The 24,238-nt window shown below is 40.9% G+C and overlaps 1 protein-coding gene across 4 annotated transcripts in view; it reads right to left on the bottom strand.

Moving 5' to 3' along the window:
- Positions 1 to 721: 721 nt before the first annotated feature.
- The window catches only part of LOC128612301 (leucine-rich repeat and fibronectin type-III domain-containing protein 2), a 142,440-nt gene continuing 118,923 nt past the window's right edge, over positions 722 to 24,238 (bottom strand). For 3 of the 4 annotated variants that reach the window (XM_053632326.1, XM_053632327.1, XM_053632328.1), the window contains 2 exons: positions 18,066 to 19,461; positions 722 to 2,835 (listed from right to left, as the gene is read on the bottom strand). In XM_053632326.1, the coding sequence (XP_053488301.1) occupies positions 1,878 to 2,835; positions 18,066 to 19,441 (2,334 nt within the window). In that variant the 5' untranslated portion in view covers positions 19,442 to 19,461 and the 3' untranslated portion in view covers positions 722 to 1,877. Of the gene's footprint in view, positions 2,836 to 18,065; positions 19,643 to 24,238 lie in introns of those variants that run through there. The other variant, XM_053632329.1, reaches the window with a different exon arrangement.

Genomic DNA, 24,238 nt, shown 5'->3' with positions numbered 1-24,238 from the left:
ACCCCAATCCTGTAATCACCCAAAAGAAGTTGTTGTGTCCATGTGCTATGTATTTAATGCTTTATTAATACATCTATTATACAAATTCTGATTTAGTCCTGTCCCTTGAGTGCTTTAATGGTTAGAGAGCAACGTACTGGAAATACTTAGTCTTTCTTAAATTACAGTCTTAATCTTGTCGGTTAGGCCTCGGCAATATCCTCAGTCTCAGAGTCAGCATCTGTGTAGTGGGACAAATGAGAATTTCCTGCAGCTTTAAACATAGCCACTGAGAGCCATCAACTGTGCGGACTAAATAAAGACACCTTCTTAATCTGAGTACTGCATAAGGAAAGAAGAAATAAAGTGCAATGCATGACTTTATGAATTTGTTTATATATATTTTTGTAACAAAAGCTTTTAATCACAGAAATATTTCACAGAAGACTTTTCTTTTTCTTTGTTTTTTTACAACCCAAGGGAAAAATCTATGTCTATGTAACGCCACATACACACATCGACGCACCTTCTTACTGACGCTGACCAGGAAAATAAAAGTATCACTGTACACCTTGCTTTCATACATAGTTGTACAAAACTTAATTGAAATAATCATACACCAAAAGCAGTTAAAAATGTATTACACAAAAGCAGTAAGAAAAATTATTACATAAAAACATAACTGAAATGGAGGTATGTGGGATTAATTGTCTTCTTATTTCATGTAAATAATCTGAAATAATTATTGGATGGTGGTATGTATTAAAGGCAATAAACCAATAAATCTTCGCAAATATAAAAATAAATGTTTTCCAAATGAAAAAAATACATACAGTATGAAATGATAAAGTTATCATCACATTTACAACTTAAGAGACGCAGAATCTGTTTATTTCTATGCCTTTCATATAAAATGTTTTTCCACAGAAATCAATGGCAGAATTTATTTGCAATAATTAGACAGAATGATGAACTGAAAAAAACAAAAAAAAACCCAGAAACCAGGAGTAGCCAATATCAACAAATCTGTGCCTTAAGGCAAGCCAATGGCAAAACAAATCCTCGATTTTCCAATAATCCATTAGAGGATTTGAAGGAAAAAATAGACCGAGCTTAGAAGTTATTGATGTTTGGTGTTTGCTTAATAATGAAATACCCCTCTAAAAATTCTAATTTATTATTCCTATTACAGCACTCAGTGATGACATAAATCATTCAGCCGATAGCATAAACACGGCATTCTAATATTAATTTGACTTTTGAAACTGTATATGGCCAATATACAAGAATACTAACCTATAGACCAATAAGTCAGCCAATCATTGGTTATCTGATTTTTTTTAAAGAATGAAAGAGAAATAAAAAAAAATTGCAAAAATAAAAAAGTGATAACAAAAAAGTAAAAAATGGCGTATTTGATTACATTCACATTTTATTTTTTTTCATCCTTTTCATACAAATGTATTCTCATCAAATTTGTGCATTTAGTCTTTTGTGTCATTTGTGCACATCCACTTAGCTTGAGAAAGGAAAAAAAAAAAAAACAGTCTTTTATTTTCTCTGAGATTCTCATACATCATTCATGATTGGATATCAATCCACATCTGTTGTCAAATTGCAAAAGCAGTCAGCGGGAGCCTCAGGTTCAGGCTTCAGTGATGAGGGCCAGCCCTTGCTGTTGCCGCTTCCCTCATTCATATACTCACAATGTCAACCTGGAGTTTGTAGTTTGATCAAATAGACAGAAGGACAAAATCATTAACATGGGAATTCATGCAGTACATATCCTTTCAATTTGGTCCTAGGAGTCCTTCTTCCTTTGAAAAGTCAGCCCATTTGCTCTTATCCAAACAGAACTGAGGCCAAAAATCTGGCCTTTTCTGACAACTGGCCATTAATCAGACTGTACTCTCCATGACCCATTCAGAGCTGTCAAGTGTCCCTTTATCTCCTTCCCCCTCACTCTCGTCACACTGCAGCAGCATGCCATTCACTGACAGACTCCTTTTAGTCCAGATGTTGCTGATACGCTGTGGGTAGCTAAGGCACTGCGAAGCACCAACATCACCCATGTCAAAGGAGTGACTGCGCTTGGGCTTGCTCTCCAGTGGCAGCTTGAGCAAGCGGCCAAGCCTGGAGTCCCCGCGGCCCAGCAGTGGCTCCTTGTCTGAAAGAATGTCTGTGGCTGCCATGATGGCCCCTGTGGAGGAACGGTTACCTGGATCTCTGGCAGGAGCTTTTATGTCCAGAGAGGCAAAAGCTCCAAGCAGGTGGTCTAGATTTGCCCTTGTTTTAGCTGGTGCGTGCTTCCATCTGTGCGGTCCACTGCTAGACTTGGCACACGGGTCGTAACGTCCCACCTTCTCACTGCCAATCGAGTCTGTTGAGGAAGTGGAAGAGAGGCTGCTTTGCAAAGAGCCACACTTAAACTCTACAACCTCATCATGCATCACAACTATGGCTTTGGGGGCTGGAGGTGGAGGAGCCCCATTGACCAACTGTGCTGCCTGCATTCCACCATTGGTTTGAGAGTAAGTGTTGCTCACTGATACAAGCTTGGCGACTTGGGAAGAGCTACTCACTTTGTAGCGCACCATGAGGATGACGATGAAGACCAGGAGAGTTGCAACGATCACGCCGCCGATCACCAAGATCATAGTTCCACCGAGGAACTGCCTGTGAAGAGACTGGCAGCGAGGGTAGTCCACACGAGTCACAAACTGAACGCAGCCCACTATGTTGGTGGCGGTGAGGGTGGTGGCCGTGTCATCCCAGATGGCGAGCACGCACAGGTCATACTGCATCCCTGGCATCAGGTTGTTGACCACAAAGGCTCTGCTGGCAAGTGGTATCATCCTTCAAACAAAAATAAAAAAGGACAAAGCTTTAATATCAGCTTTGAGTTAAAGAGGCCAAACCAAAGAATATGCAGTTTCTTTTGATATTGCAAATGACTTCAAGTAACTAAACAAAAACAGCAGACATCAAAGCTATTTATTGTTAATTTAATTGTTTAATTAAAACGTACGGTGACAGTGAAACGATTGTGTAGCGATTGTATCATTTAAAGCTTACAATTACAAAAGCATGTTAAATTAAATATTCATTATGCTCTGAACATTGTAAGAAACCAATTAAAAATCCTTTTGCTATGGTAAAATCTTAATTCTGATTATTTTCATTTTAATAATAACAGTTAAAAGAATAGCAATTGAGGTAAAATCTAAAACATATTTTTTCAGTTTGTCCCTCTGGGGACACACTTGTATTGTATACAGAATATAATAAACAGACCATGTCCCAAGTAGAACCCCTTTAAGAAAAGCTAATAACCCTTAATTATCCAAAGACTCCTCAAAGAACATTGTTCCCTAAAAGAACAAGGAGCAAACTCTTCCAAGTGTTTTGATCTAAGATGAGTACATGAAGATCTTTCCTTATTTACCAAAATCAATGGTAGTTTTTGAAATAATCATTTCACTGCAGCACTGAAGTATTCATTCTTTCTTTTTTTGGCATTCATGCTTTCTTTGTTTCTTTTTATTTTAGCAGTTCTTAAAGATGTCCAATGAAAACACTTTAATAACTAAGTTCATTATAAATACTACTACTACTACTACTACTACTACTACTACTACTAATAATAATAATAATAAAATAAATTTTGTACATCTGCAAAGGTTGATACAGCCCTGGAATTACAAAATAACAATGCCACCTATAGGTAATTTACAGTTTTGCTCATCCATTTCCATATTGCTCATCCATTTCCATACCCCATTCACATCAGTGAATGTTTGCCCCTTTTGTAATCCCTCAATTGACCTAAGATTGAAAAGATGGCTCTCAACATCATATAGTCACTGTTGGAAAGGGGTCAAATATGCAGAAGATGCTGGAAAAGCAAAGAATGTGCAGGACCTGGAGGATTTTCTGAGCAACAGTGGGTAGTTTAACTGTTCAGGACAAACAAGGGACTCTATCCTATGAACAACTATCACAAAAGATAAAAACAGTCATTAATCATCCTGGTAATAGCGCACAGTATTAAGAACCAAGGCGGATCATTTGTGTAAATTCAGTTATTATTGTGTCTTGTGAACTATGTTTTAAAATTATAATTCAACTTAATAAACAAACAAACAAATAAAAAAACATAAATAGACAGACAAACAAGTGAATAAATAAATAATATATATATATAAATAAAGTGATACTTGAGCCATTAGCATGGCATAACAACATTCAAAGTGGCTACTCTGCAAGAAAATGAAATATGCCATTGGCACTCTGAAACAAACTGAGACTGATTATTATATAAGCATCATATCTGCCAAGCTGACTATTTTGTGTCTTGAACACTATGCATTTTGATGGTATTTACAGTTCTGTTATTGCCTCTAGCTTGTATACAGCTTATATCATGAGCTGTGATGAAGAACCAGTGGCATCTGCCAGTACTCTTTTGTGTACTGTTGGAGTTTCTTATAATTAAGACAATAAAACATAGAGAACTGCAGAGGAATGGAAACGCATAATAATAAAACAAGCAAACAAAAGTGCGCAAGTCATCTTGAGGCTAATTAAATCATAAAGGTAATGAGTAATTCAACAGTTTCAACAACTTTGCATTCTTCTGGCGTACAAATTACCATGCAGTGTGCTTTTGAAGATTCCTGAATGGTGAAATATAAACAGATTTTTAATTAAAGCATAAAAGATTGGACAACTGTGCTCTTCTGAGAGCTCTCAGCACAAATAAAACAATTACATGAATGCATTTGTGCCTCATTTTCTAGGTGGATCTGTTATTTTACTTAGACTACAAGGTGAATCAAGATGTACAGATAAAAGGAAGAATGAAAAGCAGAACTAACTAAATGCACGTGTAGTCTAACTTACTGTATGTATTGTTGGTAGTGTTTGAAGCTCCAGTTAAAATTAGGCTCTGATTTAAAATATTTTAAAAAATAGTAAGTACTAATTTGTGTGTGCAGTGAGATAGATAGTTGCTCAGATAGACTGTGCAGGCAGATAGTTGGATGGTGCAAGTGATTTACAAAGAATAATTGGATGAATGTTGTCAGGTGAAAAACAGAGAGATAAAACAATATTTAAATGAGGATTTTGCATGTGGTAACTGTTAGTCATTGGTGAGTTCAGATCTCCCACAGGGATAAACTGAAGCTTCCATGTATACTGCATAATTATGCAACAAGTATATAATCAATTAAAGCCTGTGAGATATTTCTAATAATTGCTCAAAATATGATATGACCAAGATAAGAGAGTTCTGTTTATATGCTATTGACAATAGAAATGTGAACACTGAAAGGCATAATTGCCATTATTAAACATTATAATTTTGGTTTCAAATGCCGGTAATGGTTTACAAATTTAAACCATTCGTAAACACAAATTTAATACCTGCCCTTCAGTCGTATTTATTTATATAAACAATTGCTGTTCCTAAGTAACTTTTTTGGCAAAATTAACAGATTTTCATTAACACTGGCCTGTTTTTAGCACCTTTAGTTAGAAATGTCCCAAATTGCATTGGCCTTGTTAGGAAAACTTTTTTTTTTTGCAAGTGTTATCAAGTTTACACAGGAACTGAGTCTCCAACTGCATGGTCTGTAGAACTTATATATTTTTCAGGCCATGGAAGTATGATTTATCCTTCCTTCAACAGTGCGCTATAGCCACATCAGCAGAAGAACTGCAGTGTGACACATTGACTGTGCTATATTTTCTCATAATCTCCACATAACAAAAGTTGTTCCCTTTCAAAGGGAACTTCGACGTTGCATTTAGCATAACAGTATGGGAAGCGCCCTTGCGCGCGTGACCGGTATCTGAAGCTTGTGTAAAATCATGCCTCTACTTATAGGCCTGCCATGATCAGGTGACGTGGGAATCAAGCGCGTCGCATGATATATATATATATGGCACCTGTGAACCACGCCACCAGCCTTATTATCTTCAGCGAGACTGCATGCCTGTTGTTTGTGTGACAAAAAACGCTTAATTTCTACTCTATATTTTCTCAAAATCTCTAAACTTTCCCATCCCTTTTTTAGAAAAAAGAAAAGAAAAGAGAGGGAAATAACGAACGAGAAAGAATTCAGAAAGTGTGTCACACTTTCTGTGTGACGTGTTTGGGCGTAGAGCATGTGACAGCAGCCCTCAACGGGTCTGACTGTTAGCATTGTGAACATTTCACGATTAGGCAGCTCCGCTCTCGACTCGCTCTCTTCTCGTCCGAAGGGAGTTGGGTTTCAGAGCCTCGCGGATCTGGGCCGGCCGTTGCCGAGGCCGCCAGCCGGCTAAGGTCGTGGGGTTCTCGTATGGATTTGGAAGAGGAACCGGAGACGAGTGCTGCTCTATCCCTTGCTCTGTCTTCTGGGTCCGACTCTCCGCCTGACTTTGGAGCTCGCGTCGTGACTACTCCTTCCCCTATGGAAAGCCAAAATACCCTCGCTGACTCCGAGGAGTCGGTAGAGGGTACCACTGCACCAAAAACCGACAGCAGCTTTCAAGCATATAAAGAGCTGCTTGAGGTGATTACTAGGGCAGTTGAAAAGTTGAATATAGACTGGCCCGGGGAAGAGGAAGTGGCTCGTAGCAGGCTGGATGAGCGATTCCTCTCCAGTAAAAATAAATATAAAGCTCCCTCACACCACAGAAAACTCCCATTTTTTTTCCAGAAGTGCATGATGAGATATCACGCTTCTGGAGAAAACCTTACACTAGCCGTGTTTATAACCCTGCGACGTCTGATTACTCAGCCGTCATGGGGAGTGAGCAGCACGGCTATTTAGCGATGCCAAGGGTGGAGGAGGCGCTTGCAAGCTACCTCTCTCCATCAACAGCAGGCAATTTAGGGAGACCAACTTTACCTTCTAAGCCATGTAAGGCCTCCTCAGCATTGGTGGGCAAAGCCTATGCGGCAGCGGGTCTTGCTAGTGGGTCACTGCATACAATGGCAGTGTTGCAGGCCTATCAAGCAGACCTGTTGAGTGAGCTTGATACTTGGGAGGGATTTGGGCCCGAGGCAGTGGCAGAGCTGCGCCGCGCCACAGATTTATCTCTCCGGGCGACCAAACAAACGGCCCGTCTTATCGGCCGTTCAATGGGTAGCCTGGTTGTGGCGGTGAGGCACCTGTGGCTCAACCTCTCAGGGATTGGGGACAAAGATAAGGTCTCCTTGCTGAACGCCCCTGTTAAACCTTCCCGCCTGTTTGGCGGCATGGTTAATGCCATCGCCGACAGATTTCACGAGGCAAAACAGCAAACAGTGGCGTTCAGCCAGTTCCTTCCCCATCGCGTCGAGTTCACTCCGGGGGGCCACAGCCAGCTAAGAGGCCTGATCTAAGAATGATCAGAAAAGCAAAGCAGGCAAGGAAGGAACGGTCCTGATGGGCCACGGAGGGACGTATCAGGGGACATGAGGTTGTTAGGGCAGATTGCCCCCAGTGCTACTCCAGGGCCTGCCCTGGCCAAGGCCATCCCACATTTTAGCCTTCTCTGGTCAGCGAGCTGTCACAGGGCGACGGAAATCTGATGCTTTCCCTCCAACGAAATGTGGAAAAGCTAACATCACTGAAAGACCATTTGGCAGCGTGGAAACTACTGCCAAATGTGTCTCCATGGGTTCTGTCTACCATAGAAAAGGGTTACCAGGTCCAGTTCAGAGCTCGACCCCCCCCGGTTCAGAGGTGTGCTCACCACAGTTGTCAGCACAGAGCAGAGCCCAATGTTAGTGCAGGAAGTAAGTTCCCTTTTGGACAAAGGGGACATAGAACATGTACCCCGTTCCCTAAGGGAGGGAGGTTTTTACAGCCGTTATTTCCTGGGCCGCAAAAAAGATGGGAGTATGCGGCCAATTTTAGATCTGCGTCATCTGAACCGTACTCTTTGGACATACAGGTTCGAGATGCTGACGCTCGAACTTATCGTGCCACAGATTCAGTCCGAGGACTGGTTTGTGATGATAGATCTGAAAGATGCATATTCCCACATAGGTATATCGCCCAGTCACAGGAAGTTCCTGAGGTTTGCGTTTGGAGACAACACATACCAATTTCAGGTTCTTCCCTTCGGGCTAGCTTGATCCCCTCGCACCTTCACAAAGTGCATGGATGCTGCTCTGGCTCCCTTGCGACTCCAGTGTTGTCTGCGGTGTGAAAGCTGAATGCGGCAGTGGTGAGCCAGGAGGGAGACAGGCGGTGCTGGGTGTAGCAGAAAGTGAACCACGGGAGAGCAGGCAGAAGCGTGAGTGGTGGACCTCACTAAAGCCGGAACGATCTGGTGATGAGAGGCTGAAGAACCGGGGTTTATATACACTGCTGATTGATGAGGTGATGAGAAGCAGGTGAGTCAAAGATTCAATCAGACAGTCTGAGAGATGGAGTGCCACGCCCAGAGAGACACGCACAAACACACACTAACAGAAAAACATGGGAGAAAAAAACACTGGAAACTTGGGGAAGGGAAAAACAGGGAACACAGGAAAATGCATGGGCTTCTGGCTGGATCATAACAAAACATTTAATTAGGCAGTGTGTTGAATTGTAGTTTGTTAGATAACAGTATGAAATACATTACACAAAATAGACAGTACATAACATCTCGATACTGAGATATAGGCCAGAGTGACCATTACAAATCATAATTACATTTATGATAAACTTGTGAAATATTTTATTTATATAAAAATACCTGATTTGTAGTCTTATAATCCATCACTTTTATACAGTATGTTCCATTAGAGAAACTGTATTTCTGCAAGGTAACCATGTTCACTTATCATATACCATGACCATCTACTTGAAGAAATCCTTTTTAACAGTTTGTAACCTGAAATGTAGTGGCCATTTATGTTCAAACTAGGCTACACTAGGTATAGGTGCAAGAGGCGGCAGAACTCAAACTGAGCCACTCAAGGACATCAGGTTTCATAATGTTAAACCACTCATGTGTTCCTTTTGTCAGTGCTTTCTAACAATTCATTGGGGAGTCTATGAAGTAGCACTTTGTAAATTCTTTGTGAGCAAGGATGCACACAAAGATATCTTAGCAACTGAAGATATGTTGAATAAAGAAGTTCTCTAATATTTCTCATGATGAGTTTAAATCCAAAACAAAAGACCATCACATATATTTCTAGACATATTAACTAATTTAATTGCTGTACAAATTTACTCATTCTACTGGCAGATAATTTTGCTTCTTTCTAAAAAAGAATAATTTGCATAAGCAAAATGATCTGCAAATAAAATAAGACCATTTCAAACATGAAATTAGTACAAATATCTAGAAATAGGGTTCATATTCATATACTTGTTAAAAAACAATCTAACAATGAGAAATAGTTTGATTTTTCTATATTCAATATCTTTACATTTCTGTCAATAAAGACTTCTTCTTCATAACTCTTTTGGTGTAACACATTGGAAACGCATGATCCATGAACATCACCTTCAGCCACTGATCACTGCACTTCAGTCAAAGTGACGAGTGCCACAGCAGTCATTCCAACAAGTCCCTTTCTAGTTCAGAGTTTAAAATTTAGAGGGACAGCCTGACCTAAAGTCAAGTCAAGTCAACTGGGTTTTTATTGTCATTCCTCTTTATAGCTTGTATACACTGGAACAAAATGACGTTTCTTCAGGATGATGGTGCAACACTGAACAGTATGCAAGACTACATAAAGTGCAAATACACAACAGTGTGAGACGAGTGCAAAACAATAAATACACAGAACAAAACAATAAATACACAGGGCAGTAAATACATAGGACAATAGATACACAGAACATGGTCTGTAAACTGTAAGCTATTGTGTAATGTAGAAGCACAAGTATAACAGCAGTACTGGCAGCAAAAAGCGAGTATAAAATGACAGTGTGACTATAGTTTGGTCCACTTTGTGTATTTTGTAGACTGACCTGAGCTCTCAGATGGTCATGTATCCTTATTTGTGTTCCTCTATGATTAGATCCCTGATGTGTTCAGAATATGCTACTTTGACTTGATTTGTTTTGTGAACAGTCTCTTCTCTAAGACAGTAGTTCTCAACCAGGGAGGCGCAAATTGTTTTCAAGAAGAAAAAAAAAACACAAACAGGACAACATTTAGGTATGTGCATTTTATTGCTTTTCAAATAGAATGTGCATAAATGAAAACCCCATGTTCCCTCTCCCTCTGTATTTTCTTTTTGCTGGGGAGAGGCAGAGCTTAGCCTGCCTTTTATCTAGCTGTCAGTGCAGACCAGTGTTGCCAACCTAGTGACTTTTCAGACCCCTTCAGCTACTATTTTGCAACAAAAAAAAAGGTGCCTAGTGACAAATCTAACGACTTTTTGCCACATGATAGGGGATGCTTGGGGGGGCTTTAGTTACAAAAGGTTGAGAACCTCTGCTCTAAGAGAATACTTTTTCCAAGGCACACTACTGTACCATTTTATACTTTACTAAATTAAATTTTACCTCATTACTTTGGTGAGCTAGAAAATGGTTACATATTTCAAATTGTTCCTAACAATTGTAGATACAGTTTAGTACAAGTGCTTTAATACTTTAATAATTTGTAAGCTGCTGGATTTGACTTTCTTTCCCTCAATATATTTGTATTACCTTTGTCTGCCTAATTTGTGTATTTCTTTAACTCACACAGTAATCAACAGAGTAAAAAAAACCCCAACTTTTTTGCAAAAAGAACTATTTGTTTGCCATAATGATGTATCACTATAGTATTAAGATATTAAAACAGCATTTTGGATAACAAACTGCTAGATTAGTTACCTTCATTATTCTTGGGTAAAGAAAAGACCAACTGCTAATTATTTATACACAGAAAGAAATGAGCATATGTAATTAGGATTAGTAAACCAGTTAACTTCATACTGCAGAATGCTACAAACACAAGCTGACAAACTGAAATATGCAAATAAAAACAGAGATTCATGTATTTTTCCCTGAAGACTGGATGGAACAGATGCGTAACAGCTGGTAAGAAAGAAAACAACACATCTACTACAGTTACTAATATATAGCATAATGCTTCGACACAGGTACAATTATATCATAAAGAATAGATGAGAGGATTCAATTATGTATTCCATGCAGTTTATGACAGAGACATAAGTCAACGTATTTACACTTCACAGTAGCAGGATCTCAACCCACACAAATCCCATACAGTAGACCCTGTGATTTACTGACAGTAAATGTCCTCCACCACCCACTACCACTCCACCAGTTAAATATAGATTAAACAAGAGTAGACTGGTATTAGGTGACAGTTTCTCAGTAGAGGTGACTAATATTGAAAAGGATAAATTGAAAATATAATAGAAAAAATCTGATTTCAATTAAACCGGACAATAGCAAAAGAGTTGAACAGAATTATTTTTTTAAACTTGGGCTCCTAAACATTAGATCTCTGGCACCCAAGGCAGTAGTTGTAATTGAAATCGTCACAGATAATAATTTTGATGCACTCTGCCTTACCGAAACTTGGCTTAAATCAAACAATTATATTGAACTAAATGTTACAGTACTAAATACAGTAATACTCTTAATATTACTCAGAGAACAGGACACAGGTACAACTCATTTGAAGTGATTGTGCTCAATGCTGCACTTTTATATACAGTGCATCCGGAAAGTATTCACAGCGCTTCACTTTTTCCACATTTTGTTATGTTACAGCCTTATTCCAAAATGGATTAAATTTATTATTTTCCTCAAAATTCTACAAACAATACCCAATAATGACAACGTGAAAGAAGTTTGTTTGAAATCTTTGCAAATTTATTAAAAATAAAAAACAAACAAAAAAGCACATGTACATAAGTATTCACAACCTTTGCTCAGTACTTTGTTGAAGCACGGTTGGCACTAATTACAGCCTCAAGTCTTTTTGAGTATGATGCTACATGCTTGGCACACCTATTTTTGGGCAGTTTCTCCCATTCTTCTTTGCAAGACCTCTCAAGCTCCATCAACTTGAATGGGGAGTGTTGGTGCACAGCCATTTTCAGATCTCTCCAGAGATGTTCAATCGGGTTCAAGTCTGGGCTCTGGCTGGGCCACTCAAAGACATTCACAGAGTTGTCCTGTAGCCACTCCTTTGTCATCTTGTCTGTGTGCTTAGGGTCGTTGTCTTGTTGGAAGATGAACCTTCGCCCCAGTCTGAGGTCCAGAGCACTCTGGAGCAGGTTTTCATAAAGGATGTCTCTGTACATTGCTGCACTCATCTTTCCCTCGATCCTGACTAGTCTCCCAGTTCCTGCTGCTGAAAAACATCCCCACAGCATGATGCTGCCACCACCATGCTTCATTGTAGGGATGGTATTGGCCAGGTGATGAGTGGTGCCTGGTTTCCTCCAGACATGACATTTGCCATTCAGGCCAAAGAGTTCAATCTTTGTTTCATCAGACCAAAGAATTTTGTTTCTCATGGTCTGAGAGTCCTTCAGGTGCCTTTTAGCAAACTCCAGGCAGGCGGTCATGTGCCTTTTACTGAGGAGTGGCTTCCGTCTGGCCACTCTACCATACAGGCCTGATTGCTGGAGTGCTGCAGAGATGTTTGTTCTTCTGAAAGGTTCTCTTTTCTCCACAGGGACACACTGGAGCTCTGCTGACCATCGGGTTTTTGGTCACTTCCCTGACTAAGGCCCTTCTCCCCCGATCGCTCAGTTTGGCTGGGCGACCAGCTCTAGGAAGAGTCCTGGTGGTTCCAAACTTCTTCCATTTACGGATGATGGAGGCCACTGTGCTCACTGGGACCTTCAATGCTACAGAAATGTTTCTCTACCCTTCCCCAGATCTGTGCCTCGATACAACCCTGTCTTGGAGGTCTACAGTCAATTATAATATATATTATACAATATATATGTGTATATTGCATAAGGTGGACTCCAATCAAGTTGTAGAAACATCTCAAGGATGATCAGTGGAAACAGGATGCACCTGAGCTCAATTTTGAGTGTCATGGCAAAGGCTGTGAATACTTATGTACATGTGCTTTTTTGTTTTTTATTTTTAATAAATTTGAAAAGATTTCAAACAAACTTTGTTTACGTTGTCATTATGGGGTATTGTTTATAGAATTTTGAGGAAAATAATGAATTTGATTTATTTTGGAATAAGGCTGTAACATAACGAAATGTGGAAAAAGTGAAGAGCTGTGAATACTTTCCGGATGCACTGTATAGGGAAAAAAAATCCCTGCTATCTCTTGTTCTGGCTACCGTGTATACACCCCCAGGGCCCTGCGCTGCTTTTTTAAAGTGTTTGCAGATTTCCTTTCAGACTTAATAGTTAATGTGGACAAAGCACTGATTGTCAGAGATTTTAACATTCACGTATATAATAAAAATGAAGGCATTAGGACTTGCTTTTACAGACCTACTTTACTCCTTTGGGGTCAAACAAAATGTCACTGGACCCACCCATCGTGGGTCAATCATACATTAGACTTAATTATATCTCATGGAACTGAGGTTAACGATATAAATATTCTACCACAAAGTGATGATATCACAGATCACCATCTCATCTTGTGCACACTGCCTGTGGCTGAGATTATCCATTTAGAACCGCGTTATCAAATGAGTAGAACTATTAATCCAACCACTACGGACATGTTCATAAATAAGCTGCATGATCTGTCCCAACTGCGCTGTGTACCTATAAATACGGTCAAACCTGAAATGATGACTAGCAATATGGGCACTATGCTCTCTAACACCCGAGATAATGTTGCCCCTATCAAATTAAAAAATGTTAGAGAGAAACATCCTGCACCATGGTACAACAGTCATACTCATGCTCTCAAGAGAGCAACTTGTAATCTTGGGCGCAAATGGAAAAATTCTAATCTAGAGGTTTTTCGAACTGTGTGGAAGGACAATATGTCTAGCTATAGACAGGCTCTAATAGCTGCTAGGGCAGAGTATCTACATAAACTCCTATAAATTAACCAAAACAACCCTAGGTTTTATTCACTAAAATATCTAGATCAAAAAATTATAAAACGTTTCCAAAACTGAACATTCCAACACAGTTTAGTAGTAATGACTTCATGGATTTCTTCACTTAGAAAATTGAAAGCATCAGGAATATAATTGGAAATGTACAACCAACAGCAGCATCACAGGTTTTAGCCTCCAATATGGTTTCCCAAATACAATTGCAGTCCTTTACTGCTACTGGACAGGAAGAGTTTAAAAAAAAAATATCAACACATCAAAATCAACCACATGTATACTTGATCCCATACCCACTAATTTAATGAAAGAGTTGCTTCCTGTAGTAGGAGAGAGTCTTCTCAATATTATTAACTCCTCTTTATCTCTAGGTCACGTCCCAAGAACATTCAAGCTGGCGGTTACGAAGCATCTCATTAAGAAAGCACAACTAGGTCCTAGTAAACTAGCAAATTACAGACCAATCTCAAACATTCTATTTATGTCTAAAACATTAGAAAAGATTGTCTGTTCAATTATGCTCCTTTTTGCAGAATAATGGTATCTATGAAGAATTTCTATCTGGTTTCAGACCCCAACACAGCACAGACACGGCACTTGTCAAAATTACAAATTACTCACTTCTAGCATCTGACCAAGGCTGCATTTCACTGCTTGTTTTACTTGATCTCAGTGCTGCATTCGACACCAAAGATCATGACGTACTCTTAGATAGATTACAAAACTATTTTGGTATTCAGGGACAAGCATTAAAATGGTTTAGATCCTACCTATCTGATTTTACCATTTTGGTTGTTTAAATGATGAACTGTCTAACTTAACGGCAGTAACGTATGGTGTGCCACAAGGATTGGTGTTAGGCCCCCTGCTGTTTTCTTTATACGTGCTGCCCCTTGGAAATATTATTAGAAAACATGGAATTAATTTCCACTGTTATGCTGATGATACTCAGCTATATATTTCTATAAGACCAATTGAATTTTTGTAATTTCCACGTTAACAGAATGTGTTAAAGATATTAAAGACTGGATGACCCGTAATTTTTCTTTTACTAAATTCTGATAAAACAGATATATTGCTAATTGGACCAAAGATGGTAATGGTAAATATTCTGCACTTATATAGTGCTTTTTTAACCTTAGTGGTTCTACAAAGTGCTTTACACTGGTTCTCATTCACAGATCAATGGTAGCAGAGCTGCCATGCACAGTGCTAGCAGCTTGAGGTTCAGTGTCCTGCCCAAAGACACTTCGACATGTGAAGTCATGTGGGCTGGGAATCAAACTGCCAACCCTATGATTCTTGGACAACCCACTCTCCCAACTGAGCCACAGCTGCCGGTAAATTAGCACACAAAAGCTCTTAGAATACAATCTGCATTTAGAAGGCTGTATAGTTACTTCATCCACTACAGTTAAAGACCTGGGTGTTGTATTAGACAGCAACCTGTCATTTGAAAATCATATTTCCTAAAACAGCCTTCTTCCACCTTAGAAATATTGCCAAGCTACGTAACATGTTATTTGTTTCTGATGCAGAAAACTAGTTCATGCGTTCATGACCTCAAGACTATATATTGTAATGCAATGCTAGGCATTTGTCCTGCATCCTCAATAAATAAACTACAGTTAATCTAAAATGCAGCTGCTAGAGTGCTTACCAGATCGCGAAAATATGAACATAATAAACCAATTTTATCATCTCTACACTTGTTACCTGTTAAGTTCCGTATTGATTATAAAATACTGCTACTCACATATAAAGCCTTAAACAGTCAAGCTCGTTTGTATTTAACCAATCTTCTATCTTCAATCTTCTATCAGGCTGCAATACTTCATGCTCTTTAAGGTCGCAAAACTCCAGACTTTTGATAATACCAAGGATATCAAAGTCTACTAAAGGAGGTAGTGCTTCTTCACATTTAAACTCTGGAATAGCCTTCCTGATAATGTTCGGGGTTCAGGCACACTCTCTCAGTTTAAATCCACATTAATAACACATTTCTTTAGCCTAGCATTCACATAACGCATCTCATAAACTGGTATTCCAGTCATCTATGGTAAACCGTTAACAGATACACATGGTCATCTCTGCCTGAAATTCAATGAACTACAGCTACGATAATCATTCTCCATTTGTTTCCTGTTCCTACCTTGGGATACCCATCCCGAGGTAATTAGTGAATGTGCCAGCTCCAGCTCAGAACCAGCCCCTACGAAGATTCCAGATGATGCCAACATCTGCGAAGACTGGATGATACCAATGTCTAATCATCACACTCACAAGCTCTACACGTGTTGCTCCTGGGGTAGCAGTGGGCCTGACTGAATTGAATTGAATAATGACAATTAGTTGATGTGTCATTACAAGAATAGAATATCAGCTTGTCTGAGGCAGAAAAATCTAGATAATTCTTCTCATTGATAAGAAGTGAGAATAATTTAATTATTATCATGGGCCAAAACTGCATCCAATCAGCACCAGTTGTATCTAACTAAGAACTACTGACATGTACACAGTAGCAAGCAACAAAGCAACAGGCAACACATCATTCTGTATGTACATGAAGTGGCACACAGCCGTGATTTCAGACACAATCACCAAAGCTACAGAATGGCAAGCAACATTTGAACATTTCTTCCAATGATAATCCACAAATTCAAACAATTGGTTTCAATGATTCCTTAATATAATTCCTATGGTATGGTACGGCATTTCTTAATTTCCATAGTCACAACTATAGTTCCTACCTAGAATTAGCTCCTGTGATGAGCAGGAGGAAGGGGCCAGGCTGTGAAGAAGCACGCCTGGTACTGTGTTGTCTAATCACTGAGAGAGAGAGATAAAGGAGTGGCTGGAAACTCCAGAGGGAGAGAGAGATGCACATGCACTTTTTGGTTATGTGTGAGTTCTGTTTATGATTAAAGTTTACATTTATGTTTAGCTGGTTCCCACATCCTTCTTGCCCATCTTTAAAGTGTTACAGGTCCCATTAAATGTTTGACAAAAAAAAATTAAGATACACTTATCACTGTGGTTTCCTCTTATCCTGTCTTGTATGACCAGTCATTAAATGTGAACAGAGATATTATAGTGGAAAAAACAGCTTGGAAGGAAGTAGCATAGTTTGTTGGTGCCGCTGGTGAGTGTATGCAGCTAGTACACTTATCTTGCTTTGCTAATCTGCCAACAAACCTAGTAAGAAGCAACAAATAACATGTCAATTATTTCCTTTTTTTTTTGTTTCAAAATGTGGTGTGTATACATTGTATAGAACTATAGACTATACATTTTGACTAATACTGTTTCTCAAAAGAACTAAAGAAACTCTAGACAGTGCAAAAGAGACAACATACAAGTGTTTGAATGTAGGGTAAGGGTTATGAATATAGGATTGAGGATACTGAATAAAATTTTCAGCTGTTTTGTATTACATGATGAAGTCCTATATTATGCATAGTATTGTTTTGAGAATTACAGAATGTTCATTGTTGTTGGTAAACCCAGAAAATACAATAGCTGCAAGAAAATGTGAATGCACTTTGCACTTAAGCATATATCTTAATTAGGATTTTTTCCATCGGTGCATAGTGGCATAGTGGATAACATGTTTGCCTCACACCTCCAGGTTTGGGGGTTTGATTCCTGCCACTGCCCTGTGTGTGTGTGTGTAGTTTGCATGTTATCTCCGTGCTGTGGGGGTTTCCTTTGGGTACTCTGGTTTCCTTCCACATGCATGGTAGGCTGATTAGCATGGACATAATATGTATGTGATTGTTTCCTACAATGGATTGGCACCTTGTCCAGGGTGTGCCCCACCTTGTGCCCCATGCTCCCTGGGATAGGCTCCAGGTTCCCTGTGACCCTGTAGGATAAGTGGTATAGAAAATGGATGGATTTCCTGACTTAACCTTGTTATTGGATTTATACTTTTAAAGGAACTTTTCAGTCCTTCCACCAATATAATAACAAGAACAGTATATTATATTAAAATAGTTAGATTGGAATGAGACAGAGAAGGAGGAAGAGTATTACCAATCTGATTAGTATTGACAAGTCATAAGAGGGCAAAGACACTTTGAATGTTTACCTGTAAATCAGGACCTCATCATCTGAGCAGTTGTACTGGAGCTGGTACATTTTCACCTTTGGAGCTGTTTTGCTCACTACCCACTTGACCAGGGCAGAGACAGATGTGACTTCCGACACAGACACCACCTGTTCTGGCTGGGGTTTGGTCTCTCCTTTGCTGGTTTTTGCGGAGCTGGTGATGTCAGACAGCCTGGACTTGGGCTGTGAGGTACGGTTTGTGCCATTGCTGAGATGAGGCAGCTGAATGATGGAGAGTTCAATTGAGGCAGTGGATTCTCCTGCAGCATTGGAGGCGATGCAAGTGAAAGTGCCATAATCCCTTGAGGTGGTGACCATGATGTCCAGGGTGCCATTCTCGTAAATAGTGGCTCGTGAGGAGTTACTGATAAGTCGGTCATCAGGAGCCACCCAGTGTATGTAAGGCATGGGGTCACCTACTGCCTTGCAGCGTAGGCTGGCCGTCTGACCTTCAAGCACCAGAAGTTTGTGCGTATGTTGAGTAATCAAAGGTGGCTCACAGACAAACTCCTCCTCACGCACATACCAGAAGTACCGCCCCTTTAGGTTTGGAGGAGATGCGCAAGTCTCCATGTCATCCTCCCGCTTGAGTCGTCGCAACCACAAAACCTCACAATTACAATGAAGCGGGTTTCCACTGAAACTAAGGGATAACACAGGAGCATATGGTGTACTCAGCACTACATTGGTCTGTGACCGTGCAAATATGGGATCTGGTGGAAGCTTCTGGAGCCGGTTTGATGTGAGGTCAAGTCTGGCCAACTTGTCCAAGTCTGTGAAAGTGCCCTCAGAAATGTGGCTGATGAGGTTGTGGTCAAGGCTGAGCTGGTGCAAGCTGAGCATCTTCCGAATGGCCTCCCAGGGTACACTCTGCAAGTTGTTGTAGGACAGGTCCAAATCCTCCAGCGTTAGCAGCAGGTCATCAAAGGACTCTTTTGAGATGTGGCCCAGCTGGTTGTTATTCAGAATGAGGTGCTGCAAGTTGACCAGACCTCTCAGAGCATCTGGGCCAAGCTCGGTTAGGCGGTTGCTGTCCAGATGAAGTGAGCGTAGAGTCTCAAGATCCACAAAAGAGAAAGGCTGGATGGAGCTTATGGTGTTCCGAGAAAGTGTCAAGTCCACAAGACTTGTCATGTTGACAAAATCCTGCTGTGTAATCCTGATAATGTAATTCCCCCCCAGTCGCAGCTCGACGGTCCGACGGTCAATTTCATGTGGGACAAAGAGCAGGCCTTTAGAAGGACACAGGGTGCCTAGAGACTCAGACAGGTTCTGGCAGACACAGTACTTGGGGCATGCAGTGGCTGTCATCACTGTACTTCCCAGAAGCAAGAGGCTGCAGAACACTTTGGCCATGGTAGATCATGTACAAAGGCCTGAAAAGGCAATAAGAAAAAACAGGTCAGGTTGCCCTTACAAACACAGCAATTACATTTTGGGTCAATACCTCTGCAGAGCCTGTCTGTTAAAGATGCAGACTTCATTTTGAGATAGCACTCTATAGAGAAGGACCAAATCAGTCATGCTTATGTACAATACTGTGCCTATAGCTTCCACTTGTTTCACAGTGGGAAACAAAGGATACCCCAGAGAGGTGTCTTTTTCATCATATATATACACATGTTGGATGATTCACTGGGTAGTGAGTGAGCTTTGTTGAAAAGATGAAGAATCACTGACAATATTTCCTCAGTCATGTATCATTGTGGACTTTAAGAAAACTATATTTACATTGTAATTTAAGATATCCCTGAGGGACCCCCATAGTTAACAGTTCACTGGTAAAGATATATAGACATTTTTTGCTCTATTTTACAAATTTGATGAGAGACTGAGAAGAGATCTAGAAGCTTTAGAAAAAAAAACAGAAACAAACAAGCTTTTGTGGTTAATGTCAGCCAATGAATCTGATGTTATGTTAATCATGTTGCGTTGTACTTAATGATATTTTGTACCCAAGAGCCCTGACATTCAACCTTTCAGACCTCTCTACCCTTTCTTGGCTTATTTTGAGAATGTTTCTTCATTCTTGATGGTCTGAATATTGAAACACTGCTACAGAATGAAATCTGTCTGGGAGATGGAGGTCTCCGTGAAATTTGATATTATTACTATCTGTATCTTCTTGGGAATAACAAGCAATCTCCACACTCACCCTCGCATCATCTCTTTACATTAAGAACATAAATGGGCAGTCTCACCTTAAGATAACATCCAGTGATTCCCCTGGACCTTTTTATCATTAAATTCAGTTATGCCCAAACCCTAAATCAATTTTAATCAGCTTTCCGCTGGAATGATTCCTTAATAGCAAGCAGAATTGAAAAAGCAGGGGGACCACTATGATGACTCTGAAATCCCAGTGGAGAAAAAAGGCATTAATCCTGATCCCACAGCCATCACCTATCACCTTTTGAATGCACACAGTTGGTTTCCAATAACTCATAATTATGAGTGACATTTTTGTGTGTGCCATTTTGAACATACATTGATGCTGCAGTGAAATAGATGCTGAGCTTCAGACTATATGGATTGAAATAGTATGCAGGAATGAGCTATATGTGTGGGAGGAATAATCGTATTAATCATACTGAAAAATTAGGAATATCCCACAGTGCAAGTTTAATTCTATTGCTACAGAATAGAATTAAACTTGAATTAAATATGTGTGACTAGACTATAATTGGCTTAAAACCAAGGGAATAAGTAATACTTGAAAAATATTGTGAAGGAATATTTGTGATTACCAAAACCATGTAATCAAACCTGACAGAGTGAATACAAATAAACTGAAAGACACAATAGATGAAAGGTTTCCAGTTGGCCTTTTTTTTAATGCTAAATTTTACACAATCACTATGTGCAGTCATATGTTTATGCTAGAACTACATTTCGTTGCCAAGAGAATTCACATGGCTATGCTGTGACATGTGAAATGATGTCCTTTCAGAAAGTATGAACCAAAAATATCATCCCAAAAGGCAATTTCTGTCCTAGTACCATCTGATTTACACAATCATTACGTGCATAATTCTTGTGACCATCAGGGCAAGTATTACTCATTTTGCTCACACATTGCAACCTGGCTCGGTTCAACCCTCAGGATTGTGGATGTTGGTCACCCCAGGTACTGAATTGGCAGTTTGGTCTTGTGGTTATGGGACACAAATTGAAGGGAAAGTAGAAAAATTTCAACATGCCTGCAGGGTATTGATGGGCCACAGCTGCTCTGGTTCAGGATTCACCAATGGCCGGATTAAAGTTACCAAGAGGCACAAATTGAAAAAAAGAGACAAACAACCTGTAAAGTTCTCAGTCATACAGGATTTTAATCAAGTAATAAGATGGGAATCTATTCATCCTCATAAATACTAGATATTAACATGTCTACTCAAGGAAAGAAGAACAGAGACATATACAGTATAGGTAAACTTGACTAAAAACACTTTAACATTGTTTTTATGGATGCTAGCTTCAGCAAGAACATTTGGGTTATGCATGTACGTCTCGTTCTCTTCTCAGGGAACAGGGTTACATGCATAACCCAGACGGGAATGAGTATACCCATTCCGCCAAACTGAGGGTATGGCCTGTTTAAAAAGGTCTGAGCCCAAGTGTCACTGCAAGACACTCAAGCCCAGGGTGTAAACCATGTCCAAACTGTAATATCGAATGAATGTGTGCGGTGTAGACCACCCTGCTGCAGCACACACATCATGTAAGGGTACCCCTTTGGACAAAGCCTTCGAGGAGGTGACTCCCCTAGTGGAATGAGCGATTATGCCCAGAGGCATAGTGAGACTGCATGCCTCATAAGTGATAGAGATTGCTTCCACTATCCAATTAGAGATGCGCTGCTTTGACACAGCATCACCTCTACTATCGCCACCAAAGCAGACCATCAACTGCTCGACTTACGCCACTGGCTGGAGAAGTGGACATAAGTACAGAGAGCCCTTACTGGACACAGAAGGTGCAATTTCTCTTGTGCCAGTTAGAGGAACGGAGGAGGGGAGAAAGCCTGCAACACTACTGGCTGGGCAGCAGACATAGACACTATAGGAATATCCAGCCTAGGGTATAGTATAGGAAGGCCTTGGCTAATCCAGGGGCAAAGTCAAGGCAAGAAGGGGCAACAAAGAGAGCTTGTAGATCTCCTCGCTTGAGAGATGTCAGGGCCAGGAGAAGAGCTACCTTTAGAGTCAGAAGCTTCTCTGAGGCTGACTCTAAGGGCTCAAACGGGGCGCCTGACAGACCTTCCAGGACCACAGACGGGTCTCAGGAAGGTGTGTGTGGTCTGCAGATGGGCCTCGCCTGACACCATGCATAAACCATGATGTTGGAGTATGTTGCCCCACAGAGGATCCATCAATAGGGTCGTGGCCAGCCGAAATGGTGGTCACGCAGACCCTAATTGTAAAAGGAGCCAACCTTTTAAAAAAGGTTGCCAACTGAGGTTGTAGAGACCAGAATCTAAGAGGTGGTGCCCCTCAGGGGCCAGACCAACACTTTCCATAGTTCTGGCCGAGGGTGCTAAATCAATCCTCTGGTTTGAGACAGTAGATTCCTGTTAACAGGAATCTCACAGGGAGTGCTGTTTAGCAGGGATATTATCTCCAAGAACCATATTTGAGCTGGCCAGTAAGGTGCTACTAGCAGCAGATGTAGATGGTCTTGGCAAACTCTCGCTAGAACGTTTGGAAGCAGAGCGATTGGGGAAAGGCGTGCAAGACGTGACCTCGGCCTTGTGTATACCATGGTGTCCAGCCCCAATGATGCAGGAGGAGTGAGGGTGAACCACAGCATGCAGTGTGTTGTATCCTTGGAGGCAAACACATCCACTTCTGCTTGGCTGAACCTCCGCCATATGGACTCCACCACTTGTGAATGGAGCCTCCAACCCTCGGGCCTCAGCCCCTGCCTCGACAGGATATCTGCCACGGTTGCCTGAAATGTACATTGCACTCACTGACACAAACATTCCCTCTGCCCAGAGAAGAATTATTTGTGCCTACCTGAACAGGGGCCGCGAATGTAACCCTCCTTGATGGTTGATATATGAGACCAACACTGTATTGTCTGTTACAACTAACACATGGTGACCTCTCAATTGAGGAAGAAAGAATTTCAGTGCTAGAAATACGGCCACTATTTATGACAACCTTTTATGTCCCCTGATACTTCCCTCCACAGCCCATCAGGACTGTTCCTTCTTTGCCTACTTGGCATTATTGATCATTCTCAGATCAGGCCTATCTGCAGGCTGCTACTGTGGCCGACTGGTCCCCCTGGCTCTTCGCGGGGGAAAGCAGGCCACCACACTCACCTTCTGTGCCTCCCTCACACTAGTGCTGGCCTGAGGTCCACTCATGAATGCCCAGGCGAACTCAACACAATGGGGAAGGAACTGGCTGAATGCCACCGTTTGCTGTTAAACGTCGCAAAACCTGTTGGCAATGGCGTTAATTGCGCCACCAAACAGGCCTGAAGGTTCAACAGGGGAATCCAGCAGAGAGACCTTATCCTTATCCCGCATCACTCAGAGGTTGAGCCATAGAGGTCTCTCTGCTGCAACCAAGCTACCCACTGAATGGCCGATATGATGGGCCATTTGCTTGGTCGCCCGAAGAGACGAATCCATGGTGCTGCGAAGCTCCGCCACTGCATTGGGCCCAATCCACCCCCCACCCCCACTGTCGAGCTCACTCAGCAGGTCTGCTTGGTAGGCCTGCAACACTGCCTTTGTATGCAGTGACCCACAAGCAAGACCCGCTGCCACATAGGCTTTGCAAGCCAATGCCAAGGTGGCCTTACATGGCTTGGATGGCTAAGCTGGCCCCCCTAAATTTCCTGCTGTTGATGGAGAGAGGTAGCTTGCAAGCACCTCCTCCACCTTCGGCATAGCCAAATACCCGTACTGTTCATTCCTGACGTTGACCAAATAATCCGATGTCATGGGGTTATAAATACAGCTGGTGTACGGTTTACCCCAGAAGTGTGATATTTCATCATGCACTTATGGAAAAAAGGGGAGCTGTCTGTGGGGAGCCTGCTATGATCCACTTCCTCTTCTCCGGGCTGGTCTAAATTCAGTTTCTCTACAGCCCTAATAATCAATTCAAGCAGCTCTTTATAGTGTATATATAGCTTGAG

The sequence above is a fragment of the Ictalurus furcatus genome, chromosome 9, assembly GCF_023375685.1.
Source record: "Ictalurus furcatus strain D&B chromosome 9, Billie_1.0, whole genome shotgun sequence".
Classification (NCBI taxonomy): Eukaryota; Metazoa; Chordata; class Actinopteri; order Siluriformes; family Ictaluridae; genus Ictalurus; species Ictalurus furcatus.
The sequence above is the reverse complement of the archived record's forward strand: the minus strand, read 5'-3'. Positions and strand labels throughout refer to the sequence as shown.